At 41.7% G+C, this 23,870-nt stretch overlaps 1 protein-coding gene across 2 annotated transcripts in view; it reads left to right on the forward strand.

The window, feature by feature from the left end:
* The window catches only part of FHIT (fragile histidine triad diadenosine triphosphatase), a 1,433,622-nt gene that overhangs the window by 1,404,143 nt on the left and 5,609 nt on the right, over window positions 1–23,870 (forward strand). For both annotated transcript variants that reach the window (XM_045088552.1, XM_045088549.1), the window contains one exon: window positions 4,232–4,341. In XM_045088552.1, coding sequence (XP_044944487.1) covers window positions 4,232–4,333 — 102 coding nt within the window. In that variant the 3' untranslated portion in view covers window positions 4,334–4,341. The remainder of the gene's footprint in view (window positions 1–4,231; window positions 4,342–23,870) is intronic.

Consider the following 23,870-nt stretch of genomic DNA (forward strand, 5'->3'; position numbering starts at 1 on the left):
ATGTGATGTAATTATCAGGAGGAAAGAGCACCGTGGGGTGTTGAATCCCAGACAGTCACCTGGAAGGAGCACTGTTCTTTGATGTACTACAGACAGAGAAAAACACTGCCAATTAAATGATGACATACCATTGATTGTGGAACACACTTTGATTTCAGAGATGTGAAAATGTGAAAAAGTGCGTGCCTGAGAACCAAAGAGCTATGAGATTTAAAGGGAGCTGGAGATTTACTCTTCATTTCTTGCAATAATAAGCCTAAGAGAGCACCCAATGCTCGCCTTGAGTTTGTTTGTCCTTCAGATAGCTTGCATCTTTTCCAGGATTCACAGCTTGGCAGGTTTAGGAACAACCTAAAAGTGAGCCAAGTACTTCCTGTGGTCTTTTTCAAAGGGGTCTTCTGGACCGAGTTACCAGATAAAATACAGGAAGAAGTCTAGTTAAGTCTGAATTTCAGATAAACAAATAATACTTACTAGTAAGAGTATGTCCCAAATACTGGATGAGATATACAGGACACTCATTTCATTTTAGTATTTTTGTTCGCTGACTCTGGGGGCCTGTCCCCAAGGTAATTTGACTGCATATGATCATCACCACATGCTTTTTATTCTAGGACCATGGCCTTTACTAATGGAGGAGCCTCCATTAATACCTTATCCATTCCTTATGACAACCCTGAGAGTTAGGGATTATTCTAAGTCGTTTTACATCTGAAGGACCTAAATTTCCTCCTCAGGTTTAAATGTGTCAGTAGGTTCTTTGGTATGGGCCTGAATTTTGACCATAGCTCTTAATCCTTTTATAGGATATTTAAGGTCAAAAAGACACATATCACTGGGGAACCATGAAGATAGGAAAAACACTTTTGCTCCTGGCCATAAGGTCTCTGCCTTGGTCAGTCATCACTGTCATGGGACAGCGTACATAGCCTAAGAATAGCTGATTGTTATTGCTGTGACTATTACTATGTGCCCAGCACATCACTGCTCACAACTCTTACTGCTCCCTTTTACAGAGCGTAAAACTGAGGCACAACGAGATTAAGGAGCTTGCCCCTCTCATTGTCAATGTCTGGGCCTAACCTCATCTTCTTGGAGAGAAGTTGCTGGATGTTTCTTAGAACCCCTGTCACTCTTTATTATAACACTCTGTTTCTTTTTCAAACTCAGCTGACTCTCAAAAGCCTTTCAGACTGGGCCGTGCCTTCCCAGCAGCAGCCCTCCCACTTGGAAATGCCCCTCTCATTGATAATTAACCATTTGGTGTCTATTCTCCCTATCTGGGGCCCCCCTGAAGACAGTATCAGGGTCTGCTTCAGTGTTCTAATGCCAAGGTCAGCCCCTAGCATTGCAGACACAGAATAAATACTGTATGCATGAAGAAGTAGTCACTGCCTTTCCCTGTGGGCAGCCTAAATTAATCTGGAGGGTTCATCTGAATTGAACCCCCCCCCCCTCCACCCCCGGCATTAAAGCTTCCTCAAGGCATTTAGTACCTTCTGGATGAACAGCCATTGGAGGTCATTAGAGTTGATCTCTGCTGCTCTGCAACGCTTGTACCGTCCAGGTTCTTGGGTTGCCTCAGGGAGACAGAAATTCACTCCAAACTACAGCATGTTTAATTTCCAGGTCCCCTGGGTGGCTTTTCTGAGGCACAAGTCTTATTCACCAGGATCTTTCCTGGGCTCCCTATTTCTGCTGAGACTGAAAATTTACTCAAAGTCTCCTGAACCAGATCAGCATCCTAGTGTTGCTGGGACAAGCCCCATGGCCCAGATACTCTTTGACAGAATGAGAAAGAAGCGAAACAGTTCTGGAGCAGGGTTTCCAAGGAAAGCCTCTACTCTGTGGACAGGACAAAAAGCACTGGGCTTGAAGGCAGATGTATTATTTCTCAGGTACACGGATTCTGTCTGTCCACATACACGTTTCTCCCAAGGGTGGGCTTCTCAACGTTAAGTGCACCTTAGAATGAGCTGAGAAGTTTGGAAAAAAAAAAAAAAAAGTCCCCAAACTCGGGCCGTATCTAGGCAAATTAAAGCAGATCCCCTGTGTGCACCTGAGCAATAGCCATTTCTTGAGTTCGTCAGGGGATGCCAGCGGGCAGCTAACACTGAACACGGCTGCCCCAAAGAAAGCCCCACGCTTCCATCTGGGAGTTTTCGGAGGGAAACCTCTAAGTTTTAAAAGCCACATACAACAGAGCTTTGCAAATATGATTAGTTTTTGTTTTATTTATTCCCTACCTCGCATAAACAACTTGGAAGTGTCGGCACAACGTTGCCATCTGTAAGGCATATGACAAAAACAGACGGTCGCCTAATAACCAAGGAGGCATTAGCGCTCACAGGCTCTAAATTATTTGGATTCATCTGGTATGATCTGTGGTGATGAAGCCACTTAATGTTTGATTTCTGGGTCTTTTCAATGGCAGCACCACAAGTGGGGAGGCCATATTTTCCAGGCTGTATATATTGTTCTTTGTCATCCTATTGGATTGTTACAAGAGGGATTTATAACAGACCTAAAGCTAGTATCAAAATGAAAATTAGCTCTCGAGTAGAAAAATAGCAATCCCGTGTGCCTCGCCCGTAGCAATTGCGTCATATCTGCCTCCGCAAGAAAGGAAATGACTTCTTAATGTGGTTTTCTTCCACTAAGGAGAATTAAATCTATGTGGCAAAATGTAAAACTAGAGTGCTGGCAGCCATATTCTGAACGGAAGATCCATGACCCTCATCAACATACTTGTGGCCCAGTCATATGCTAATGAACTTCATTTAGGCTCAAACTTACCCCAAGTGGAAATACAGCTCAGCTGGAGAGCTGGGCTATCATTCCTTCACTGTTTTGCCTTGTGCAGCAAAGTTTGTTCTGAACTACGGGGGAAATTTCCCTATCTGCTGCAAGGGGCCACATGGTTCAGGGTGGGGGAGAGTGGGTATGGGGTGTCTCTGCGTTAGATTTACAGTGATTTGGGCCTGAGACAGGAAATTCCATTATGGCAGTGGAGAGACTTTTTGCTGAGGCAGCAAGATACTTTTCAAAGGATCTGCCTTTTGTGGGGGTATGCACCTGGCAGGCGGAGCTGGCCACTCTTCTGTGGCCTGGCAGTTCCTCTGGGATAGAGAAAATGGCAAAAAATTATTGTGAACAACTCTGTCACTGCCTAGCTGGGTGAGAAGTTCAACAAGCGAAGGAACTTCCCCGGATCTCCATTTCTTCCTTGGCAGGATGGAGCTAAGTAGTCCCTGCCTTATGTATAGATGATGGTACAGATTAAATGAAATGATACACATCAAAGAAACTACCCGTTCATATCATAAATACCAGCCATCATTGTGCTGTTAAATCATTTACCTCAATCTCTTCAAATGACTTACAAAATACTAACCGTGCATCCGAGGAATCTATACCTTTAGCATTTTACAACGGATAAAGCCCCACACAGGAATAACAAATCTAGTTAATAAAACTCAATTGCAATAGGAGATGAAGGGTAGAAATTGAGCTCTTCCAATGAAAAGTTCTGAGAACATTTTCTCTCTGATAGAATGGAAATTTTATTTACTTTCTCTGTAAATCTGAGACATATACAAGGCGTCTTAAAAAATAAATGTGGGTGTTTGAAGAGGATTTTAAAATCATTTAATTGAGTTAGATCAATTGTTAATTTTTTGATGTTTTCTATTTTTTTTTAAAACTCTGCCTCCTTAAGGCTCTTTTAATGAATATGCTCTTATTTCTCACTCAGTACTCGTGGCTCCTGTAATATTATTATGATTTGCTTGGGCTATTTTGGTTCACTGAATAAAATGTCTATCTAGTAGGTAAACTGCAGGCCAGCTTAGGGGAATGGTCATGGGGAGGGGGCCAACTCCTTGCCTTCAGTGTCGGTGAGTAAAATAAATGAGTGATGCCAGCTGAGCCTAAGACTAGAGAGTGGTGGGGGTTCTGGAACATGGGAGGGTGCTCCCCTCTGTGACCCCCACTCGCCACCTCTGCAAGGCATGGAAGGGACTCAGGCTAGCCTAATCTGGTTATTTGATCACAAAAGCTGGAAATGAGGATTCTTACACGACACTTGCCTGTTTTCAAATGTGGGCAACTAATACAATAAAAAGATACACAACCTTCCAGCCTCTGATTTGCAAATTGTGTTCAGCCGACAACACTTGTTCTGAGTTCCCGAGGACCCATTCATGAGCTGATTCCATTGTTTCCTCCAAAGCTCCAGAAACATGACAAGGAAGAGGAGGACGCCCCAACCTTGTGGAGGTCTGAGGAGGAAATGGCAGCAGAAGCCGCAACCCTGCGGGCCTACTTTCAGTGACTGTGCAGGTAAACACTGGGCATTTCATCACTCACACCCTCCATGGGGCCCCAGAAGGAGGCTCCCTGCCCAGGATGGGTACAGACAAGCAGGCGCAGGGGGGTTCAAAGACATGAAAGCCAGAGTGGAGAAAACCCTGACCCTCGAGGCATGGATTCCTACCTCTGGGTTTCCTTTACTTCCTTGCCTGCATGCCACCTCCTATGGGGGACTCTCCTGTCTGCTGCCTTCCTTCCAGTCTACCTCCAGTCACTGTCCTGCCCTTCTCCAAACCAACCTCACCAAGCAGGCCAAAAGAGTTTGCGAACCTGATCATTTAAAAAGCCCAAACCTGGGGCACCTGGGTGGCTCAGTGGGTTAAGCCTCTGCCTTCGGCTTTGGCCATGATCCCGGGGTCCTGGGATCGAGCCCCGAGTCGGGCTCTCTGCTCAGCAGGGAGCCTGCTTCCTCCTCTCTCTCTCTCTCTGCCTGCCTCTCTGCCTACTTGTGGTCTCTCTCTATCAAATAAATAAATAAAAATATTTTAAAAAAATAAAAATTAAAAAAAAAAAATAAAAGCCCAAACCCTTCAAGAGCTCACATCTCAGACTCCCTCCTTAGGCTTCACAGTGCTGTAAGCCAGCTCACAACCTCCTGACCAGAACTTTCTTCCACTTGGATCTCTTGTTCTCAGCTAATGGTCTTTTTTTTTTTTTTTAAGATTTATTTATTTACTTTAGAGAAGAGAGGGGAGGGGCAGAGAGAATCTCAAGCAGACTCTGCAACTGAGCCTGACACAAGGCGCGATCTCACCACCCTGGGATTGTGACCTGAGCCAAAATCAAGAGTTAGATGCTCAACAGACTGAGCCACCCAGACACCCTGGTTTTATGTTCCCCTTTAGTTTTGGCTGCTGGGAAGCTCAAGGTCACAGGGAAAGATCAGACATGATAGAATTATTTCTTTGCATTACTGAATGTTTAACTGTTGGGAGATCACAGATTTAAGATTCTGGTAGAAGGCTATAGCCAGGCTCCTTCTTCAAAATATGTATATACACCAAATTTTTATGCATTGTCCAGGGCCTCATGGATCTTCTGAAATATACTAATAAATGGGGTTGCCACAAAATATAGGGGCATCCCTAGGCTAAAAAGTACCATGTAGCCTGCATTTTATCTGGCAGCCCTGTTAATAAACCTCCTTCCATGGACCTTGGATAAAGCACTTTTCCCCTGAATAGTTTCTTTTTGAAATAGGCTGCTTCATGCAGTCTTGTGTTTACATTATAAGCTGCTAAAGTAGATCAGACACAAATTAAAAACACAATTGGTGAATATTGGTAGCAATTGAATTATATAAAATTGTATCCACTACTTAGTGATCAGGATTTTTAGGTAGGAAACACCTTCATAGTATTCTGTTTTCACTTTGAAATAGACGTCTTTTTTAGACAGTTTTTAATATACATGCATTTCTTGGGCATTTTCTCCCCACCCTCCTTTTTAAAGTATTCTAGTTACTTAAAGACCCACTATCAGGGGCCTTTCACCCATTATTGTTTAAGGATGTCAAAGCATCCAGGCACTTGCATTCTAGAATGCTTATTTCGCTGGAGAATGAAATTGGCGGATGTCATTGATTTGTCAGTTCTGTATCCAGTTGCCTGAAGGGCTGCAGTGTAGTGCTAGCAGAAGCTGTCTTTGATCATTTATTCTGAACCTTTTTCACTGTTCACCTTCTCATTTCTTCCTTACTCCCTCCCTCCTTACTCGCTCTGGATCAAGCTAGTCTGCCTAAGAACAAAGACCCATAGGCATAGCCTCAGACCCCTTTCTATTCCTCTCACGAAAGCCCGAAAGCCCGGTGTTTCGTATTGGAATGTCCCATTCAAATGGAATCACTGTTCTTCAGATTCAACTTACAAGGCTCCTTGGCCCCCTCCCCTCCTGGGTTTCTTACATAATGGGTACTTTCAGATAGAGGCGAGAAAGCTCTAGGCTTTTCCCGAGGCTTGCTGAAATATAGGATTCTGCGTTAGGATGCATTTTCTAGATGTTTTAAGAGGATTTAAACTTAGTACCCAAGTTTCCTGTATGCTTTGCTTTCTCAGTTTTTGCTTCTGTCCTGCCTTGAGGCCCCAAATCTCCTGTCTTCCAGGTGAATCAACCTGCCTTGTAAATCTTGCCAGAAAGACAGTCATCCTAACTTTCTGTACAAACTGTTGCCATAGTGCCTGTGGGTTTTTAGACTTGAAATGCCAATTGAATATTACCCCCCCAGCTTTTGCTTTGTCCTCAGCCAGCCTCCTGCTCCTTCAGACTATTAACATTAAGACCTGTTTTTACAGGTCTTTGGTTATAGACCAAATGAATCACCGTCAATGTTCTCAGCAATCAGATGTGGGAATGGAGAAAAGGAGGCATGACGTGGGTTGCCAGATCGCACAGCTAGTACCTCGGAGGCTAGGGACTTAAACACAGGGTTCTAGGATTTCACCAAGATCATCCTCATTTCCTGTAGGATAAAGGGACTACTGTAGGGGTGCCTGGGTAGTACAGTCAGTTAAGTGTCTGAACCTTGGTTTCGGCTCAGGTCCTATCTCAGGTCAGCCCTGTGTGGGGCTCTGTGCTCCGGGAGGAGTTTGTTTGGGACTCTCTGTCCCTCTCTCTCAGCCCCTTTCCCTGCCCCTCTCTAAAAATCAGTCAATAAATCTTTAAAGGGGACTATATATACTTCCCTTTAGAGACAAAGGGGAAAAGGGACATTCATTCCTAGAAACATGATCATTAAGTTGGTCCTCCTGGTTTTTTGACAATTCTCTCTCCTTCCTTTTCAAAATTCATCCACACAAAATATTTATACAGTGTTAGGGGTTTACAGTACTTCTAAAATTTCATCAAATAAATACAGCTGTTCTGGGGCGCCTGGGTGGCTCAGTCAGTTAAGCACCTGCCTTTGGCTCAGGTCATGATCCCAGAGTCCTGGGATTGGACCCCACATCAGGCTCCCTGCACAGTGAGAACCTGCTTCTCCCTCTGCCCCTAACCCCACTTGTGTTCTCTCTCTCTCTCTAATAAATAAAATCTAAGTAAATAAATATAGGGCTGTCATACAATATTTGAATATACCTAGACCTGAAGAATTATTCATTGTTTATTTAAATTTCAGATAAACTTGGTCTCTCCAGTGTCTCCCCATTTACACCCTCAGCAGCGAGTCAGTCTCAGGCAGAGGCAGTGTCGAGCTGCCGCTGTCGCTCACTCAGCAGGACTGTATGATTTGCAGCATACGCGAGGGCAGAGATGCTAGGCTGCAGCACCAGACTCCGTAACAGGAGCCGGCATTACCGAATTGAGAAGACACAGGTTCTCCGACCCCATCTTGCAGAGGATGGGAAAACCAGCACTCAGTGATGCTAAGTGTTATTTGGAGGCAAATAGTTGCAAGGGACAGAGCAGAGACAGAACCTAGTTACCCCCCAAAGACTATTCTCTTAGTGTCTGTACAGCCCGTCTTGGTTGAAAGAGCTCCACTGCCCAGCCAGCTCTGCCTCTCTCTCCCAACTGCCCTCGCGCCCTTTGAATGTTCTCTTTGGCCTCTTCATCTGCTCTGGTTGCCTGCCTGATTCCACCTTGAAGCACTTTCCCCTCTCTTCCCTGCTGCACTTCCCCTGCCAGCCAGGTTCATGCCACCTACTCCTGCATCCGGCTCCCCAGCCGCACCACAGCGGGGCAGCAGGAACCCAAACGGGGCTGAATTTGCACCAATTGACTTTGCCCTCCTTGTAAGTTGTTCCAAGACCAGCCTAATGCCTCCCTCGGCTGCCTGTCCTCTTTATTACATCCTGTGACCATGTGCCCAAGTAATATGACCTTGGGCAAATACAGTGTTTCCCAAATCCTCTGGTTCCCATCTCCTCAGGCTTTTTTTTTTTTTTTTTTTAATCTTTGTTTCCCACCAGGGTATTCTGTGCTCCTTATTCACCTGATTCACTTTTAAACTTCATACCCTAACCTCAATGAAAAGTGAGTATTACTTGTATTAGAAGTCAAGCATACCAACGAAGACAAAATGAAAAACAACGCTGATGAATTCCAGCGTGGTGTCGTCGCTTGCCTACACCAGCTGGGGCTGAGATTCATTCTCTCTTTGTTAAAAAGAGAGGCTAGCCACCGTTACAGAGGCATTCAAGTCCTGCACCAGACTGAGACTCTCTATGTGACCTATTTAAAAGTATTGAAAGTAAATTAAGCAAGGTTTAATGAAGGTCATCTAAAATTATCTTAAACAAATGATTCTCATCTTTGGAAAACAGCAGTGGCCATCAGAATTCAAACCCAGAGCAAGCAGGCTCCTGGCCTGTGGTTACCCCCTAAGCCAGTGCTCCCTAAGCCTCTTACCAGGAATGTGGAGAAGATAAGTCACCCAAGGGAACCACAGTTCGCTTCCCCAGGGGTAAGAGGTCAGTCTTGTGTATCTGGCTAGAGGACACCAGGCAGAAAGCCCCACCTTAGGTCCCTCATCTAGACTGATTGGATCGGTTTGAAATCACTGCTTCTCCTGGGAGGTCAACTCACAGGGCTTGGCCTCTACACTGTGCCATTAGCCTACCTTAAAAACCAGTGTGTTAAAGAATGTGGAGACCTATACCCAGAGACGCCCAATATGGGAAATGGCCTATAATAGACAAAAAACCCTGCTCTCTGCTGAATGTTCAGTGTGGAAATACCTAGCAACCTTTCAGTAAGCAGAAACCGCTGTTCTGTATCTTCTTCATGTATAAATCCACATTAATCCTCAGCATAGGACTGCCAGAGGACCACAGAGATAAACATCCCAAACCTATGCACTGTTTTTCAGCCTCTTGAAGCCACCAGGGCATCAACACCTGCTTAGTTGTATAGAATTCTCTTGATCTTCCCACGTAACCCTGCGGGATGTTTTGGTACTCTGACTACTTCCTGTATCCTTTCTTGGGTAGAACTTGACTTTGGATTGCAGTTTCTTAAGCAATAGTGAAAAACAGGCATTGCCTTCGCCAGGCATAGGCAGAGCCACAGTCTAAGGGTTGTTGAATGATGCTCCCTCCACTGTACAGACCCCTGATGAGGTGGAAATCCTTTGGTTCCAGGAATTCAACATCTGCCTTCTGCTTCAGTGAATTTATGCCTTGACTCTACACAAGCTGGGCTGAGTTCTAGAAAGCAGTTTTGCGATGGCTCTTTTAGTCTCTGCTCTGAATCCCATCAGAAGACGCTGCATCTGTATCCCTTATGTGAGCATCTTTCCTGAAGCATAGTAATTCTTCGTGTGCGTATTTAACACTTGGGGTTGCTGCCTCCACACACCCATGTTGAGTTTCCTACTTAATTTTAAACCAATGACTTGTGTCCTAGTGAGGGGAGGTTTTACTACCTCCCTGTCCCCTCTCCTGCTCCCTGGTAGAATGGAGTGGGCTAAGTTGTTTGTAAAGTATGCAAGCATGGTCTGTAACTGGGATAGAAAGTCAGAGTGGGGCAGGTTTCCACACCCTGTTGTGTCAGCAGAGCTCATCTGTAATTCATCAAACTCCCCTCTGTGCATGCCTTTATTTTATAGATAATTGGTTGCCTCTCATTTACTCATAATAGAGCCCGTGCAATTTCAAAGCAACTGAGTCAGCCCAAAACAGCATTATTAGTAGTTACAGAGATACTGTCGAGGCAGAATTTTGACACCGGCATTTTTGAAAAATCACCATAATTCCAGCCACTGGACCACACTTATATCATAATCATGGACAGTCGAGGTAGATGTGAAAGGACAGCTTTGCTTATTTAGCACATGTTCTGGTCACTGAATTGTACCTCTTAAAACACCCCACCTGCTTGGAAAAACTCTCCTCCTTCACAGAAAGGGTCTTCTCTCAGCAGAGCAGCCTCTGATGAGAAAGGCTGAGGGAGACGATTATAGTATTCTCATGTTTTCTCAGGGGAAAGGAGGGTTTTAACTTCAGCTCCTTGGGCAGTTCAATCCTAAACCCACAAGGCGATCCCATGCAGAGGTATCCTTAGTACCAAGGAAAGTGTTTGCTAGCACTCATCACCAAACTGATATAATAAAAACTTTTATTTAGCATGGAAGTACAAGAGAAGATTCTTTTGCCTAATGACGCTTTAGTCTTTAATATATTCAAAGCTCTTAAAAAAAAAATCCATCAGTTTAAACACAGCTGGAAAAGAGATTTTAGTTTGCTTTTCCCTTTCTCTGAAGTTCATGTTTCTAAGGCACGGTGCTGCCTCTCCTTTTATTCTGTGTAGAATATTCTGTCTACCTTTATAGAACCAGATTTCTGTAGTGAGGAATTAGACTCTATTTATTAGATTAATATGTTAATAAATCAAGTCCCTATGATCTAAATTGGGAACAAGAAACCATAGAATTATGTCAGCTTTAGAAATAATCAAATCTAATGTCCTATTAAATGATTTATTTTACCACGACCCAAAAGGATGACTGTCTAGTTATACTTGAAAAACTTCCCTTTATAAAAATTTAGAGCTGAAGTTAGGTCTTAGTTTATTTTTAAAAATATTTTACCAAGCTCTAACTTTCTCTATATATATCCAGTAGTTGAGGCAAAGGATTTCCATAGGTCACTGATGACTAAACAATCTACAGAATCCTATTGAGATTTACTTCAAGTGACAGGAAAAATGACTAGTGTGTTAACCCGTATGAAACTCTGACTGACGTGAAACCTCAGCACAGAGTTCTTTTCAGAAAAGAGTAATCCAAGTGCCAAAAATAACTTTCAGTTGCATCTTGTAAAATGATGATGCAAAAAGTCTATCATCATTTCCATCCTTGGGATCCTAATCCCCATCTCATCCCCAGAAATGGATATCATACATCAATCTTCACAATCTTGCAGAAACTTTTCCAAGATTTTTCCCCACTCCCAAGACTTTTAGCCGTCTCTCTACTTGCTTCTCTTCACTCTGTGTGGTGTTCCTTTTTCTCACTTTATCCTTGTCTCTTCCAGAAAGGAATATAGAATACGGCAAAAGGACTCTTTTAGAGGTCGGTGGAGGATAATATGAAGGAAAGAATAAAATTCATATTAGTAATATTTGACCTATCATTTTGAAATAACATTTGTATAATTCACTCTATTCATTCTATGCCCAACATGTCCCTAAGCCACTTTCTACATAAGCAATCCTCCATTGTTTTGAAATTCCAGGGGTGTCAATCAAGTTGGGTGCTCAACCAATCAGGACACACTAGAAAAAGCAGTTCTAAACTGTACTCCTTTTGGTGTTAATATTTTTCCGGTGATCCAAAAGACACTGCACGATGGTCTGCTCCTTCTAATTTATCATGAGTGGTGAGCAATGGAAACTGTGTCTTGTTTATTAAAGTAAAATCCAAAAAAAATGGAGGAAAGAGGGGAGAGGATCCAAAGAAAGAACATTCGGAGAATTGAAATATCTCACTGGGGCCACTTGTCTCAGTAGTGTTAGTGAAATTAGATCTCCAGCTCAATTCTATGTCATGTGCCCCTCTTCTTCCTCTTCCCTCCTTTAAGGGTACATGAGATAGAACACACTCTTTGGAGAGGATAGGAGCCATGCAGAGGCAGAGAAAGAGAGCGTGGCCAGCTCATTTAGGAGCTGGATACCTGCCACCCATTCCATGCCCTTCCCAGACCCCAATTCACTGACCTCACTATTTTGGCTCACTATTACCACTTTGCAACCATGTCACAGGGCAAATTTGGTTTCCCCTACTAGAGCCTCATGTAAATAATCCGGAATGAAGAGAATGTCAGTTGGCAGATAATACCTCTTCTAAAGAAAATGACTGTCTGGAGTTTTAAACAGAACTTTCTAGAATGTGCTTTGAAAAGAAAGGACTGGTAAGGTAAACTTCATGGTTCTGTAAAAATTATGCCCAACCCTACCCAACTAAAAAAGAAAAAAATATATATTTTTAATCAATTGTCCTAAGTACAAGGCATATTCATCACCAAATCAAAGGATTAAAAGATCATTTTCAGACTCCTAAGAATAATGTCTGGATTGTCTGCCACTTTGTTTTTTACTCTCAGTGGAAAAGTCTTAAATAATTTAAGCAAACTCCCTATGAACACTCTCACGAAATTTACTCTGTGGACTTGGACACATCACTCTTTTGTGCCTCATTTTTCCTCTCTCTGAATTACTATGGTGGAAAACATTTTAATTATATCCTCGGGTTTTTATGAGAATAACACAGAGTAACAGCTAGGAAATAACACTACCAAACCAGCTCTAAATTGTGCTCCTTCTAGATTTAATACTTCTCTGAGGATACAAAAGACATTTCAGTATGTTCTACTACCTCCAATTTATCATGAATGGTGAGCAATGGAGACTATGAATGTCCATTAGTTGTGCCAATACGTAGATTCATAATTTTCCCTATAATTTCCATTATATTTTAAAGATGATAAATTATGGAAATGTTCAGGTTAGGGTAAATTAGTTTAAATAATAATTAAAGAATAAAACCTGTAGGGCAGGATATTTTCAGACCACCAAAAGAGAAAAGAAAAAGAATGACTTCTGCTACTATTACTAACAGACCAAATAATTCGAATTAAATATCCCACTGTGTTCAACTAGGAAGAATTTTACAGAATACACACAAACATCAGCTAGAGGTAACAAGGCAGTAAGGGACTATAAGGTCAAGATCCAAAAGCAGCCAGAAATCCAGAGAGAGGAGCCCGCCTTTTACGGCTGCTTCTCTGCTGAGGGCATCTATGTCTTGAAGAGACAGATGGGACTAAAAATAATAAAAGCTGGGTTTCCACTGGCAGAGGACTTTCTAAATCTCCATACCTGGGTGGGAATGCAAAAATCTGGGGAAGTGGTATCCTTGGAAAAAGAATGACCCAGATAGAAGTCTGGCCTGCTACCAGCTACACAGCCCAATTTCAAATCATGTGGGCAATTGAGAAAATTTCACTTTGGGAAATGTAAGATCCCAAATTGATAGTCATATGAGATGCCTGGCAGAACCAAAGAGGGAAAAAAGTCATCCCTGGGGAGAAAAAAAAAATACCACACCCAAGATCTTAAATCATTCCTACAAATTATTTTCTTCAAATACCCAACACATGAATGTGTGCATATATATACCCAATAGCATATGCAGAGAAAGTCAATACAAATAAGATTAGAATCACAGGATACCTCAATGATCAGACACAGTCACTAAAACAACTATCTTTAACTGGTTTCTAGGTAGAAAAGATATTTAAAAACAAAGAGCTGAAATCTATAAGAAAATGAGATTATGTGAAAAAGAACCAAACAGAAATTCTAGAGCAGAAAAATACAGTAACTCAGGGAATGAATTTAGGAGCAAAAGAATTACTAAACCCTTAAAGATGAGCCATATGAAAATATTCAGAATGTAGTAGAAAGAGATGAAGGAAGAGTGGGAAAAAGTATGAGTGGTCAGAAAACATAAAATATAATGAGAATGCCTAAGAAATATTTATTCACAATTCCAAAACAGTTTCAGTGAACTCTATATTTAAAGAGATAATGGCTGTAAATTTTTCAAAACTGGCAAAAGACAAGAACACACCAACGCCAGAGCAGGGGGTGTAGCATCCACACGTGAGGGTATCATGGTACAACTGCAGAAAGCAAAGGGTGAGTCTCAGATGTAACAGTGGGGGTGGGGGTGGGGAAACCTCACATTCCAAAGAGTAATAGACCAAGAGACAAAAGGCAACAACAACAAAACCCCAGAAAATCACAAGACCATGGAATGACATCTTTATTTATCTATTTATTTATTTGCAAGAGAGGGAGAGAGCATTGAGGGGAGAAGCAGAAGAAGCGGGACAGAGTCCCAAGCAGACTTAGGGCTCGATCCTATGACCCTGAGATCAGAACCTGAGCCGAAACCAAGAGTCAGAAGCTTAATTGATTATACCACCCAAGGAGTGACATCTTTAAAGAACTGAAAGAAAATGACTGTCACCCTAGATTTTCATACCCAGTTAACATATTCTTTTAAGAATGAAAGTGAAACAAACACATTTTCTGACAAGGCTGAGAGAATTCATCACTAGCAGAGTCATCCAAATGGAATTCTATAATACCCACGACCAGGCTCACCTGGTGGGTATTACGGAGGGCACGTATTGCATGGAACACTGGGTGTGGTGCATAAACAATGAATTCTGGAATACTGAAAAGAAATTTAAAAAATAAATGAAAACAAAAGGAATTCTAAAGAAAAGGCGATCAAAAGAAATTAGAAATAATTTTGAACTGAAGGAAGAAAACCTAAAACTCATGGATGCAACTAAACATGATTAGAAAGTTAGTTACTTATAGTTATTACTTGTATGCATTTATTGGAAGAAAATAAAAACTGACAGTAATATGCTAACGGTCTATCTGAAAACTGCAGCCATTCAAAGGAAAAGAGCATATAATGAATAATTTTAAATCAACAGATTTGAAAATTGGGGTGAAATTTGAAGTTTCTAGGAAAAATACATCTTACCTAAACTGACACAAAGTTAAAAACTAAACAAAACAAAAAAAGAATTTGATAACTATTAAAGAAATCAAACTTCAATTAAAACCCTCTCACAATGATAACATCAGTCCCAGATAACTTTACTGCTGCATTCTACCATGCAATTAAGAAAGAAAGAATCTGAATAATACTGTTATTATCCATATAACTGATGGAACAAATTTTGCCAGAAAATTGAAAAAGAGAAAGATATTCTTCCACTTCTCAGTTTGTTGTATAAGTTGCCTTCTTGCACATGAACCTGACAAGAACATCATAGAAAGGAACTCTATAGACTCACTGCACATGGAAATACAGATACCAAAGTCCTAAAATCTATCCGATAGGTAGACAGATTGTGTATGTGTGTGAATGTACAATCTATGAGAAGGGAATACATTGTAATCAGTGCAATGTGGTTTCATATTAGACTACTGAGCATTGTCTTTCACTAGACTAATAAAAGATAGAGGACAGGATCATCTCAGTAGATGTGGAAAAGTGTATTGATCAAATTCAATATCCCAACTTTATATAAAAGTTCCAGGACACTGAAACTAGAAGGAACTTGTACTTAAGGATGAAACGTTCAACATTCTTTATTTGAGATTATAAATGAGATGACAATATTTACTATTAGTCCTGCTATTTCACAATGTACTCAAGGTCCTAGCTAGTACAGTAGGGCAAGAATGAGGGAAAAAAAAAAAATAGAAGGAGTGGAAACAAAGGAATGAAAGTAGACAGTATGATGTATACAGAAAATACAAAACAGTCTGCTGAGAACAATTAGAATTAATGAGTAAACTTAGCAAGGCCTCTGAATATAAGATCAATATATGTAAGCTTTGTATTTCTCTATTAGCCATTCTCTTAGCACGGGCTGCTGTATACCATGTATACCATCCCATAGACTGGGTGGCTTAACCAACAAAAAGTTATTTCTCACAGTTCTGGAGGATAGAAGTCCAAGATCAAGGTGCCAACATGGTCAGATTCTGGTGAGAATCTTCTTCCTACTTTGTAGATGGCTGCCTTTTTACTGTATCCTCACATGGAGAAGAGAGAGCAGCAAGTCTGAGCCTCTTACTCTTTTTATAGGGACATTAATTCTATCTTGGGGGCCCTCCACCCTCATGACCCCCCCTAACCCTCATTACCTTCCTGAGGCCCTACCTCCTATTACTATCACGTTGAAGTTTAGGGCTTCAACTTACGGATTCTGAAGGGACACACAGTAAGAAAATGGAAAAAGAAAAATTGAAGTTAGCTTATGTAGATTTCCCCACCACTATCTCAAAGTAGAGCATTCTTTTGAAACCTTTCCTAAGCTGAAATGGTGTAAAGCAAAGACGCAATTACCATTAACTTATATGGAAAATTCTTTGAGCATTTTCAGACCCCAAAATAACGTCTTTTAGGTTTTACTGATACTTCAGGATACATCTTACTAATGGATGCACAAAATGAATGGAGATAAACCACAGATGCTCACAGACACAGGTCATGGCTATGGCGGCTTGATGCTGAGTATAGTTGCCAGGGAAGGAGCTCGGTAGGGCTGTGCTCACTGCAAAATGCATGCTAAATGCTATTTTCGCTTTTTTTCCTTTCTCATAAAAGCAAAAATCCAATTCAGATTTTTTTTCTGTTAGTAAAAACAGGTACTAATGTAGGTCTTTTGTAAAAGTGTGAAGTGGTGGAAGTGAATTTTCAAAAAGCAGGGGACACCTATGTTAACATCAGAAATCAAATGCCTAGGAATAATTAAAGACATGTAAGCTTCTAGACAAAAAAACTACAAAGTAGTAGTAAGAGGCATTAAAGAAGAATTAAGTAAACAGAGAGAGGAATGACTCAACTTCATAAAGACTCAACTCTCCTCAAATTGACCGGTAAATACAATACAACTGAGATCAAAATTATCATAGGATTTTTTTTTTTTTTTTTTTTTTTTGGTGGTGGTGGTGAAAATTTACAAGTTAATTCTTATGCTTATGGAAATGTAGCCAGAGACTATTAAAAAAGCAGACAAATGTATAGGAGGGCTTAATCTAATTGATACTAACTTATTGCAAGTCTATAAAAGTTAAGAGAGTATGGTATCAGTACAAGGACTAGACTAATGGAACAAAATACAAAGCCCAGAGCCAGGCATATGTGAATACTTGATTCATGATTAAAATGAAGTCAAAGAGCTGTGGAGAAAACAAAATCTTTCCAGTAAAAGGCCCTGGGAAAAGGCCGATGTAGAAAACCAATGAAACTATACCCTACTTCACATCTTATGCAGAAGTCAATCTGAGGTGGGTTAGAATTCAGAATGTGAAGCATAAAACCATAAAGCATTTAGAGGATAATACAGGGGAATATCTTCATTATCTTGCTATAGGGAAAGACTTTAAATAGGACACAAAAAGCATTACCACACAAGCAAGACTGATAAATTGGAATACATGTAAGTTAAGAAATTCTGTTTGGGGCGCCTGGGTGGCTCAGAGGGTTAAGTCTCTGCCTTCGGCTCAGGTCATGATCCCAGGGTCCTGGGATTGAGCCCCGCATTGGGCTCTCTGCTCAACAGGGAGCTTCCCCCTGTCTTTCTGCCTGCCTCTCTGCCTCCTTATGATCTCTCCCTCTATCAAATAAATAAATAAAATCTTTTAAAAAATCAGTTTATCAAAAGACACCATTAAGAGAGATAAAAGGCAAGACTCAAGAGAGGGGGAAGGCATTTGCCACATAGGTAGCCAACAAATGACCAGTACCTGAAGATTTTTTTAAAGAAAAGAAAAGAAAACAAAACAACACCTTAAAAATCACTGAGTAAAAGTCAACAGCCCAATAGAAAATGCAAAAAGTACTGTACGGTGACTAACATAACATTAAAAAAAATTTTTTTTTTTAAAAAGACTGAATAGGCACTTTGGAAAAGTATCACAATGGCAAATGATCTTTAGTCATTAGGGAAGTATAAACTTAAAACATAGTGAACTATGACTGTGTACCCTCCACAATAGTCAAAAGCTGGCAAAACTGATGATATCAAGTGCTTGTAAGAGTGTGAAGAACAAACACAAAAGAACACACACTGTGTGATTGCATTTGTGTAAAGTTCAAAAACAGGCAAAACTAAATTATAGTGTTTAGAGATACACTTAGAAGGTAAAATTATAAGGCAAAGCAAGGAAGCAATCACCCTAAAATCAGACTAGTGGTTACCTTTTGGGGGATGCAAGAAAGGGGCGGTCATTGAGAAGGGAAATGTGGCGTAGGAGGGTACGGGCAATGTTCTACTCCTTGCCATGGCCAATGGCAAGATGTGTGTTTGTTTTATATTAATTCTCTAAGCTGTGTGGGTAGATATGCATGTGTATGTGTATGCGTGTTTGTGTGTGTGGCACATATGTGTATATGTATCTTCTGCATTTGTCTGTGTTATATTTCACCCTTAAAAGGACTAAAAGTAAATCAGATAAATAAAGAACTTTAAGTTAAGGACAAAAGAAAAGAAAGGAAGAGTTTGACTTTCATGTACAGTCTAATTGCTGGCTAGATATTCAATCATTCCATAATAGGCTAAAACAAAAAAGAATAATTGTTGTATGTCATCTTACAGACACTGTACTCCTACATCAGAGCCCTTTTAAGAGGCCCTTTAAGAGGCCACGCTGGCCAACAAGATCATTATCTGAGGAACTAAGTAACAGAGATCACCATAGGGAGGACACTTTATTATTAATGATTCTTAAGGATACCACTCAGGGATCACTTATTATGGACAAGTTATACCAACCACGTTATAGGCTTTCTGTCAGTTAAATCTCACAGCAACCCTGGAGTACTGTCCTGATTTTCAGATGTGGAAACTGAGGCTTACAACCACTGTGGGGCTTGCCCGAGGACTCTCAGGGTTATGTGGAGAGCCAGGGTTCAAGTGCTGGCAGTCTGACTTGGGAGCCCACACTTAATTTCACAATAAAATTGGTGGGTTTCCAACTTGAAGCAGATGGAGTTCAAGACATCATCTGCTTGAACTCCAGCTAACTGACAAGAATTATACAATGAAGCTGAGGCTTAAGAGACTGCTTACTCTTGCTAGGTAAGAGTAATTTGGTCACTTCATGCACTTGTATCAAAAATAGGCTAAACAACCCTGCTAGAGAGAGAGTACCGTCCCTCGTTTCTCCATACAGCCATAGTTAACAGACTGAATATTTCTCTAAAAGCTAAAACTGCATTCAATGAGTAGGAATAAATCAAACCTAATCAACCTTGGACCACAGTGCATTAGATGTTACTTTCTTGGGATCAATGAGGACTCCCAATGGCTCCATTCAAGACCTTTACCTCTAAAGATATGGGTTTTTCACCAAGAGTCTGAAATTAACTCTTGGGTTTCAAAACACTAAAAAGCTTGTTGAGAGATTTGAGAAGAAAATAGGATGGGGTGTAGCGGACATTTTTTTAAAAAAGACTTTATTCATTTGAGAGAGACAGAGAGAGAACGTGAGCAGGCAGACGGGCAGAGGAAGAGAGAGAAGCAGGCCCACTGCTGAGCAGGAACCCCTATGCAGGGCTCAATCCCAGGACCCGGAGATCATGACCTGAGCCGAAGGCAGACACTTAACTGACTGAGCCACCCCGGCATCCCTGTAGCATTGAGTTTGGAACTGCCAATCTCATCCATAGGCCACAGTCTGGGCTTGTGACCCTCATCGCCCCTCCCCCCACACACACACATTCAGCTTATTAGAGTTCTCCTCTACTATTCGGTGTACGGACATACAGAGAGAAGCCCTTGAAGGGGTGCTGTGTATTTGAGACTATTGGCAGTCATCCTGATCATCATTTGGACAAGTCTAATGTAGGAGAAGCCCACAGAGCGAAGGGAGACAAAAAGATAAAGAGGGGAGATGAATTTCCACATCCCCCCCCACCCTTCACAGTTAAACGGTCAGTAATGATGTCCGTTTTCTTCAGAGGCTCATTTGTGCTGAGGTCTTCTTACTTGCCATCAAGAGTCCTGGCTACACCAGGGGCATGGACTACTTGCTTCCTAGAGGAGGCTCTTAACCATGAGCATCTAGGACTCAATCACCATCTACTTATGGAGATGCCATTTTGAGGCAAACACTGAGGCAGAGTAGGCAAAGTATGCCCTTGCCCCGGAGAAAGTGCTGGTCAGTCTCAAGCAGCAAGACTGACTGGAGAACAGGCAAGCATGTGACTGCGCTCTGTGCAAGTCAGCGGTACAATGTCAACAGTACCTGGGACCAAATTGATTTCTCTGCCTTATCCCACCATGAAGTAGTTGACTCTGTGTCAATTTTGTCTAACCCCCCATGCCCACACACAATTACATGCCCTCCAAGAGCCACCCCACGGTCTAGGACTAGCCAATCAATTTTAATGCGTATTTAAGGGATTCTTCAAAGTGTGTGAGTCAGTGCGTAAAAGGATAGCTCATGTAATAATTAAAGCATTAAAAGAACCCAATTGAGGATTCCCTTTCCGCCAGCAGATATCTTTAGGTCAAGAAGGTCTATAAAAACTGGCAGATCGTTTCCATTCCTTTAAGACAGGTAAAAATGGCTTTGAATGTAATTAGATGTTCATAGCAATTTTCCCTCTGCTAAAGCTCTACATCTTGTTCCGAGGAGGCCCACAAAAAGTTTAGAACTGTTGGCATTCTAAGCTGCAAACTGACGGTGTGGTATTTCTTTGAAGAAGTGAAAGCCCAGGATATTGCTTGAATCACTTTTTAATTAGAAATGATAAGCCAGAGTTATAGCTTTAGGAAAAGGAAGCTTTCTCACAGGCAAGGCCAGTCTTGGCACTGCGGAACTCTGGGCCGTTCTTAGAACTCTGCCCCCTCTCTCATCCGCTCTCGGGTGGCTCCTTAGATTCCAGAGTTATCAACTTGGAACACGGAATATGCCTACTGTAGTAAAATCAGCATTTATCTTTGGCACCCCTATCAAAGTTCTGTTTTATTTCTCTCTTCTCAAGGATCTGTTATCTATCCAGGCAGGTTTTGGTTTTTTTTTCCTTTTCTTTTCTTTTAAGGTGGAAGATCTCATGTGCAGTTAATTTTAATTTTTTTTTAATCCTTTAAAAGAATGAGACTCCATGGAAATGCAATGTAGTGCAAAATTTTAAAAGGAAAGTATTCTCAGTAAAACCTAAGAACTTCCCCCTCATTCTGGGTAAGCTTTTGTGATATTGTAGTTAAAAATATAGCTTCTGTATATAGCATACCGTATGTCAATTCTTGCCTCTGACTCTTAAAATACGCATCTATCCCCCCAAACTCACCCAAGGTCATACAAAAGAATAAGTACATTAAAATAGGAAGTTCTTGTAAATGGCAAGCTAGATTATGTCTCTCCTCCATATGTGGGAAAGCCAGCCAGGACTTACTCCCGAGAAGTTTTGGTGGCCACAGTAGAGGACAGGAGATCAAATCCAGCTTCCTCTCCCAGCTCTCTCACCCACACTCATTCTTCCAGTCTTCCTGCCTTCCTGCTGTCACCAGGTCACATCAGACACACCCCCACTTTGGGGTGCTGGCCCCACTTGTCCCCCTCTGCCTGAAATTCTTTTCTCCTTCCATGCAGGATTTGATCAAGTGTCACCTGCTCCCAAAAGGCCTTCCCTAAGTGCCCAGTCTAAAGTAGTGCCTCGGTATCCTTCTTTCCCTTAAACTGGCCTTATTTTCCTTACTAGTGTTCACCATCGTCTGTCATCACATTAGAGATTGATTTGTTTGTCTGCATGCTCCCCTAGCAAGTAAGTGTCTAAGGATGGGGCCATTACTGTCTCTAGCACTTGCAATAGCTCCTGGCATATCATGAGTGTTCAAATCACTTGCTGACATTTCTTTAGAGTCTAGAGGTGCCTTACCTGTATCATCCTGAGTTCTCCTAACAACTCTAGGAGAATAGGTACAGTTAAGTTCCCATTCTGTAGATGATGGAACTGAGGCACGAAAAGGCAGAGTAACTTGATCAAGGTTACGCCGCAAATAAGTCACAGGCCTAACTTGAACCCAGAGCTCATGTTCTTAAATACTGAACACTAAATGAACTCTTCAGATGCTCGCAGAGCCTCTGTCTCCCCACACCTGGAAAGCTTCACTCTGCTCATTCCAGAACCCCAGACCAGGATACCGTCACGGAGGAGCACTGTCCCGTAGGAACCGAACATGAGTCACATATGTCATTTGAAATTTCTCAGTAGCTACATTAAGGACCGATTAATATATTTGTATTTATATTTAAACCAGTATATCCAAATATTATTTTAATATCTTTATGATCTAAAAATATAAATATAAAAAATGATTGAGCTGTTTTGCATTCTTCTTTTAGAGTAAGTCTTTGAAACCTAGACTTTATACTTTCTGCACATCTCAAGTCATATCTTTTGGTGCCCACTTACAGCGTGTGGCTAGTGGCGACCGTCCTGGCCACTGCAGGTGTGAAGAGGGTGAGCTCTGGGATTAAGCACATCTGCTTCCAACCTTGCACTTACCGTGTGACCCTTTCCCAGCTGGAACACTGGCGTTATGACATCTACCTCATTTGGCTGAGGTGAAGACTGCATGAGGTGAAGACATACATAAAGCTGTACACCTCTTCGCACAAGAGCTGGCTGGTGGATGCTCAGGACAGATGGCTTTCCCTGCCGTGCACAACTTTTAGGGCCTCTCTCCTCACTCCAGTTGAACTTTGTGTGGTGGCGCCTCTGTTTCCACTGTCTGCCATGACCGGGGAGGCCTCTGGTGGGATGGAGCAAGGAAGAAGCCAGGATGCTGGCTTGCGTCTTATCCCCTGGACCAGTCTTATCCCCTGGCTGAGTGCTGGAGATTGGGTGCTCCTTCTCGCCCTCTCACATTAATAAGCCCAGCAAGGAGTCCCTTCCTGAAAAAGAGAATCCTCAAGTCCTCAAAGTGAGCACTCAGCTATCCCTTCTATCAGTGGGATAGTCAGCTTCCATGTCCCTGTTGAAAGAAATTACTCTGAGCATCTATGGGCCAAAACGGGGTCAATATACAGTTCCGCAAAGACAGAAACAGTGATCCAGAGAGCAGACATAACACGTCTAGGCACACAGAGTGATAGCACAGGCCTAAGATCATTCCTCTTTGTAGTCTCTGTATGAATACCCGTAGAGATAGCTCCGTACAGATTTCCCCATACAGACTGCTGATGTCTCTGCATGGATGTGTTCATCTCTGCCTTTTCTTCTGCATTTCATTCTTAGCATGAGAAAGAGTCTCAGGAAAAGCAGGGTGATAGGAACTATTCTGTGTTCCCAGTAGCTTTCAACTGTGTTTCCTCACCAGTTTTCAACCTTTGATCTTTTGGTCCCAAGCAGACCTTGAGTGTAATTCATGTTAGTCTCTTTTTGAGTCGGTGAAGCAAAGTGGAACTTTTTTAAACCATCACCTTCATGCTCAAAATAGAGCCTTCAAGATTCCATCTTTTTGTTTTTGATGAAAGGCCCTGCTCCAGGCAATAGATTTTTAATCCATTAGCCTAAGGATTTTTTGGATTATAATCTAAACTCTCATATTAGGCAGAAAGGACAGAGTTATATCAACTTCAATATCTTTTAAATGGCAGAGAACAAAAAAATATAATAACCCCATTAGGCTGTTAAATGTGCTGAACCCTGACAAATCCTCAGTGTGACGATCCTTGAGTATTTGCCTGTAATCCCTCAGCAAATACACCTTTTATTCAACCACAGAGTTGCACACACTCCAGACACAAGTGCCATTAATTAAATAACACAGTCAGCAAACTCTCAGAGCCATTAATTATCAAAGGTAGCCCGTGCCATGGTTGGCTCCAAAATTTCATTATAACAGAAGAGCACAAGTAGAGCGAAGAAATATGCGAGGGGAAGGTCACCCTCAAAAGCATGATAAGAAGAAGCTGTCAGACAGAGTAAATGACAAAGCATGTATACCTTTTAGCTT

This window comes from Mustela putorius, unplaced genomic scaffold (genome assembly GCF_011764305.1).
Source record: "Mustela putorius furo isolate JIRA1106 unplaced genomic scaffold, ASM1176430v1.1 tig00000095_pilon_pilon_pilon, whole genome shotgun sequence".
In the NCBI taxonomy this organism is placed as follows: domain Eukaryota; kingdom Metazoa; phylum Chordata; class Mammalia; order Carnivora; family Mustelidae; genus Mustela; species Mustela putorius.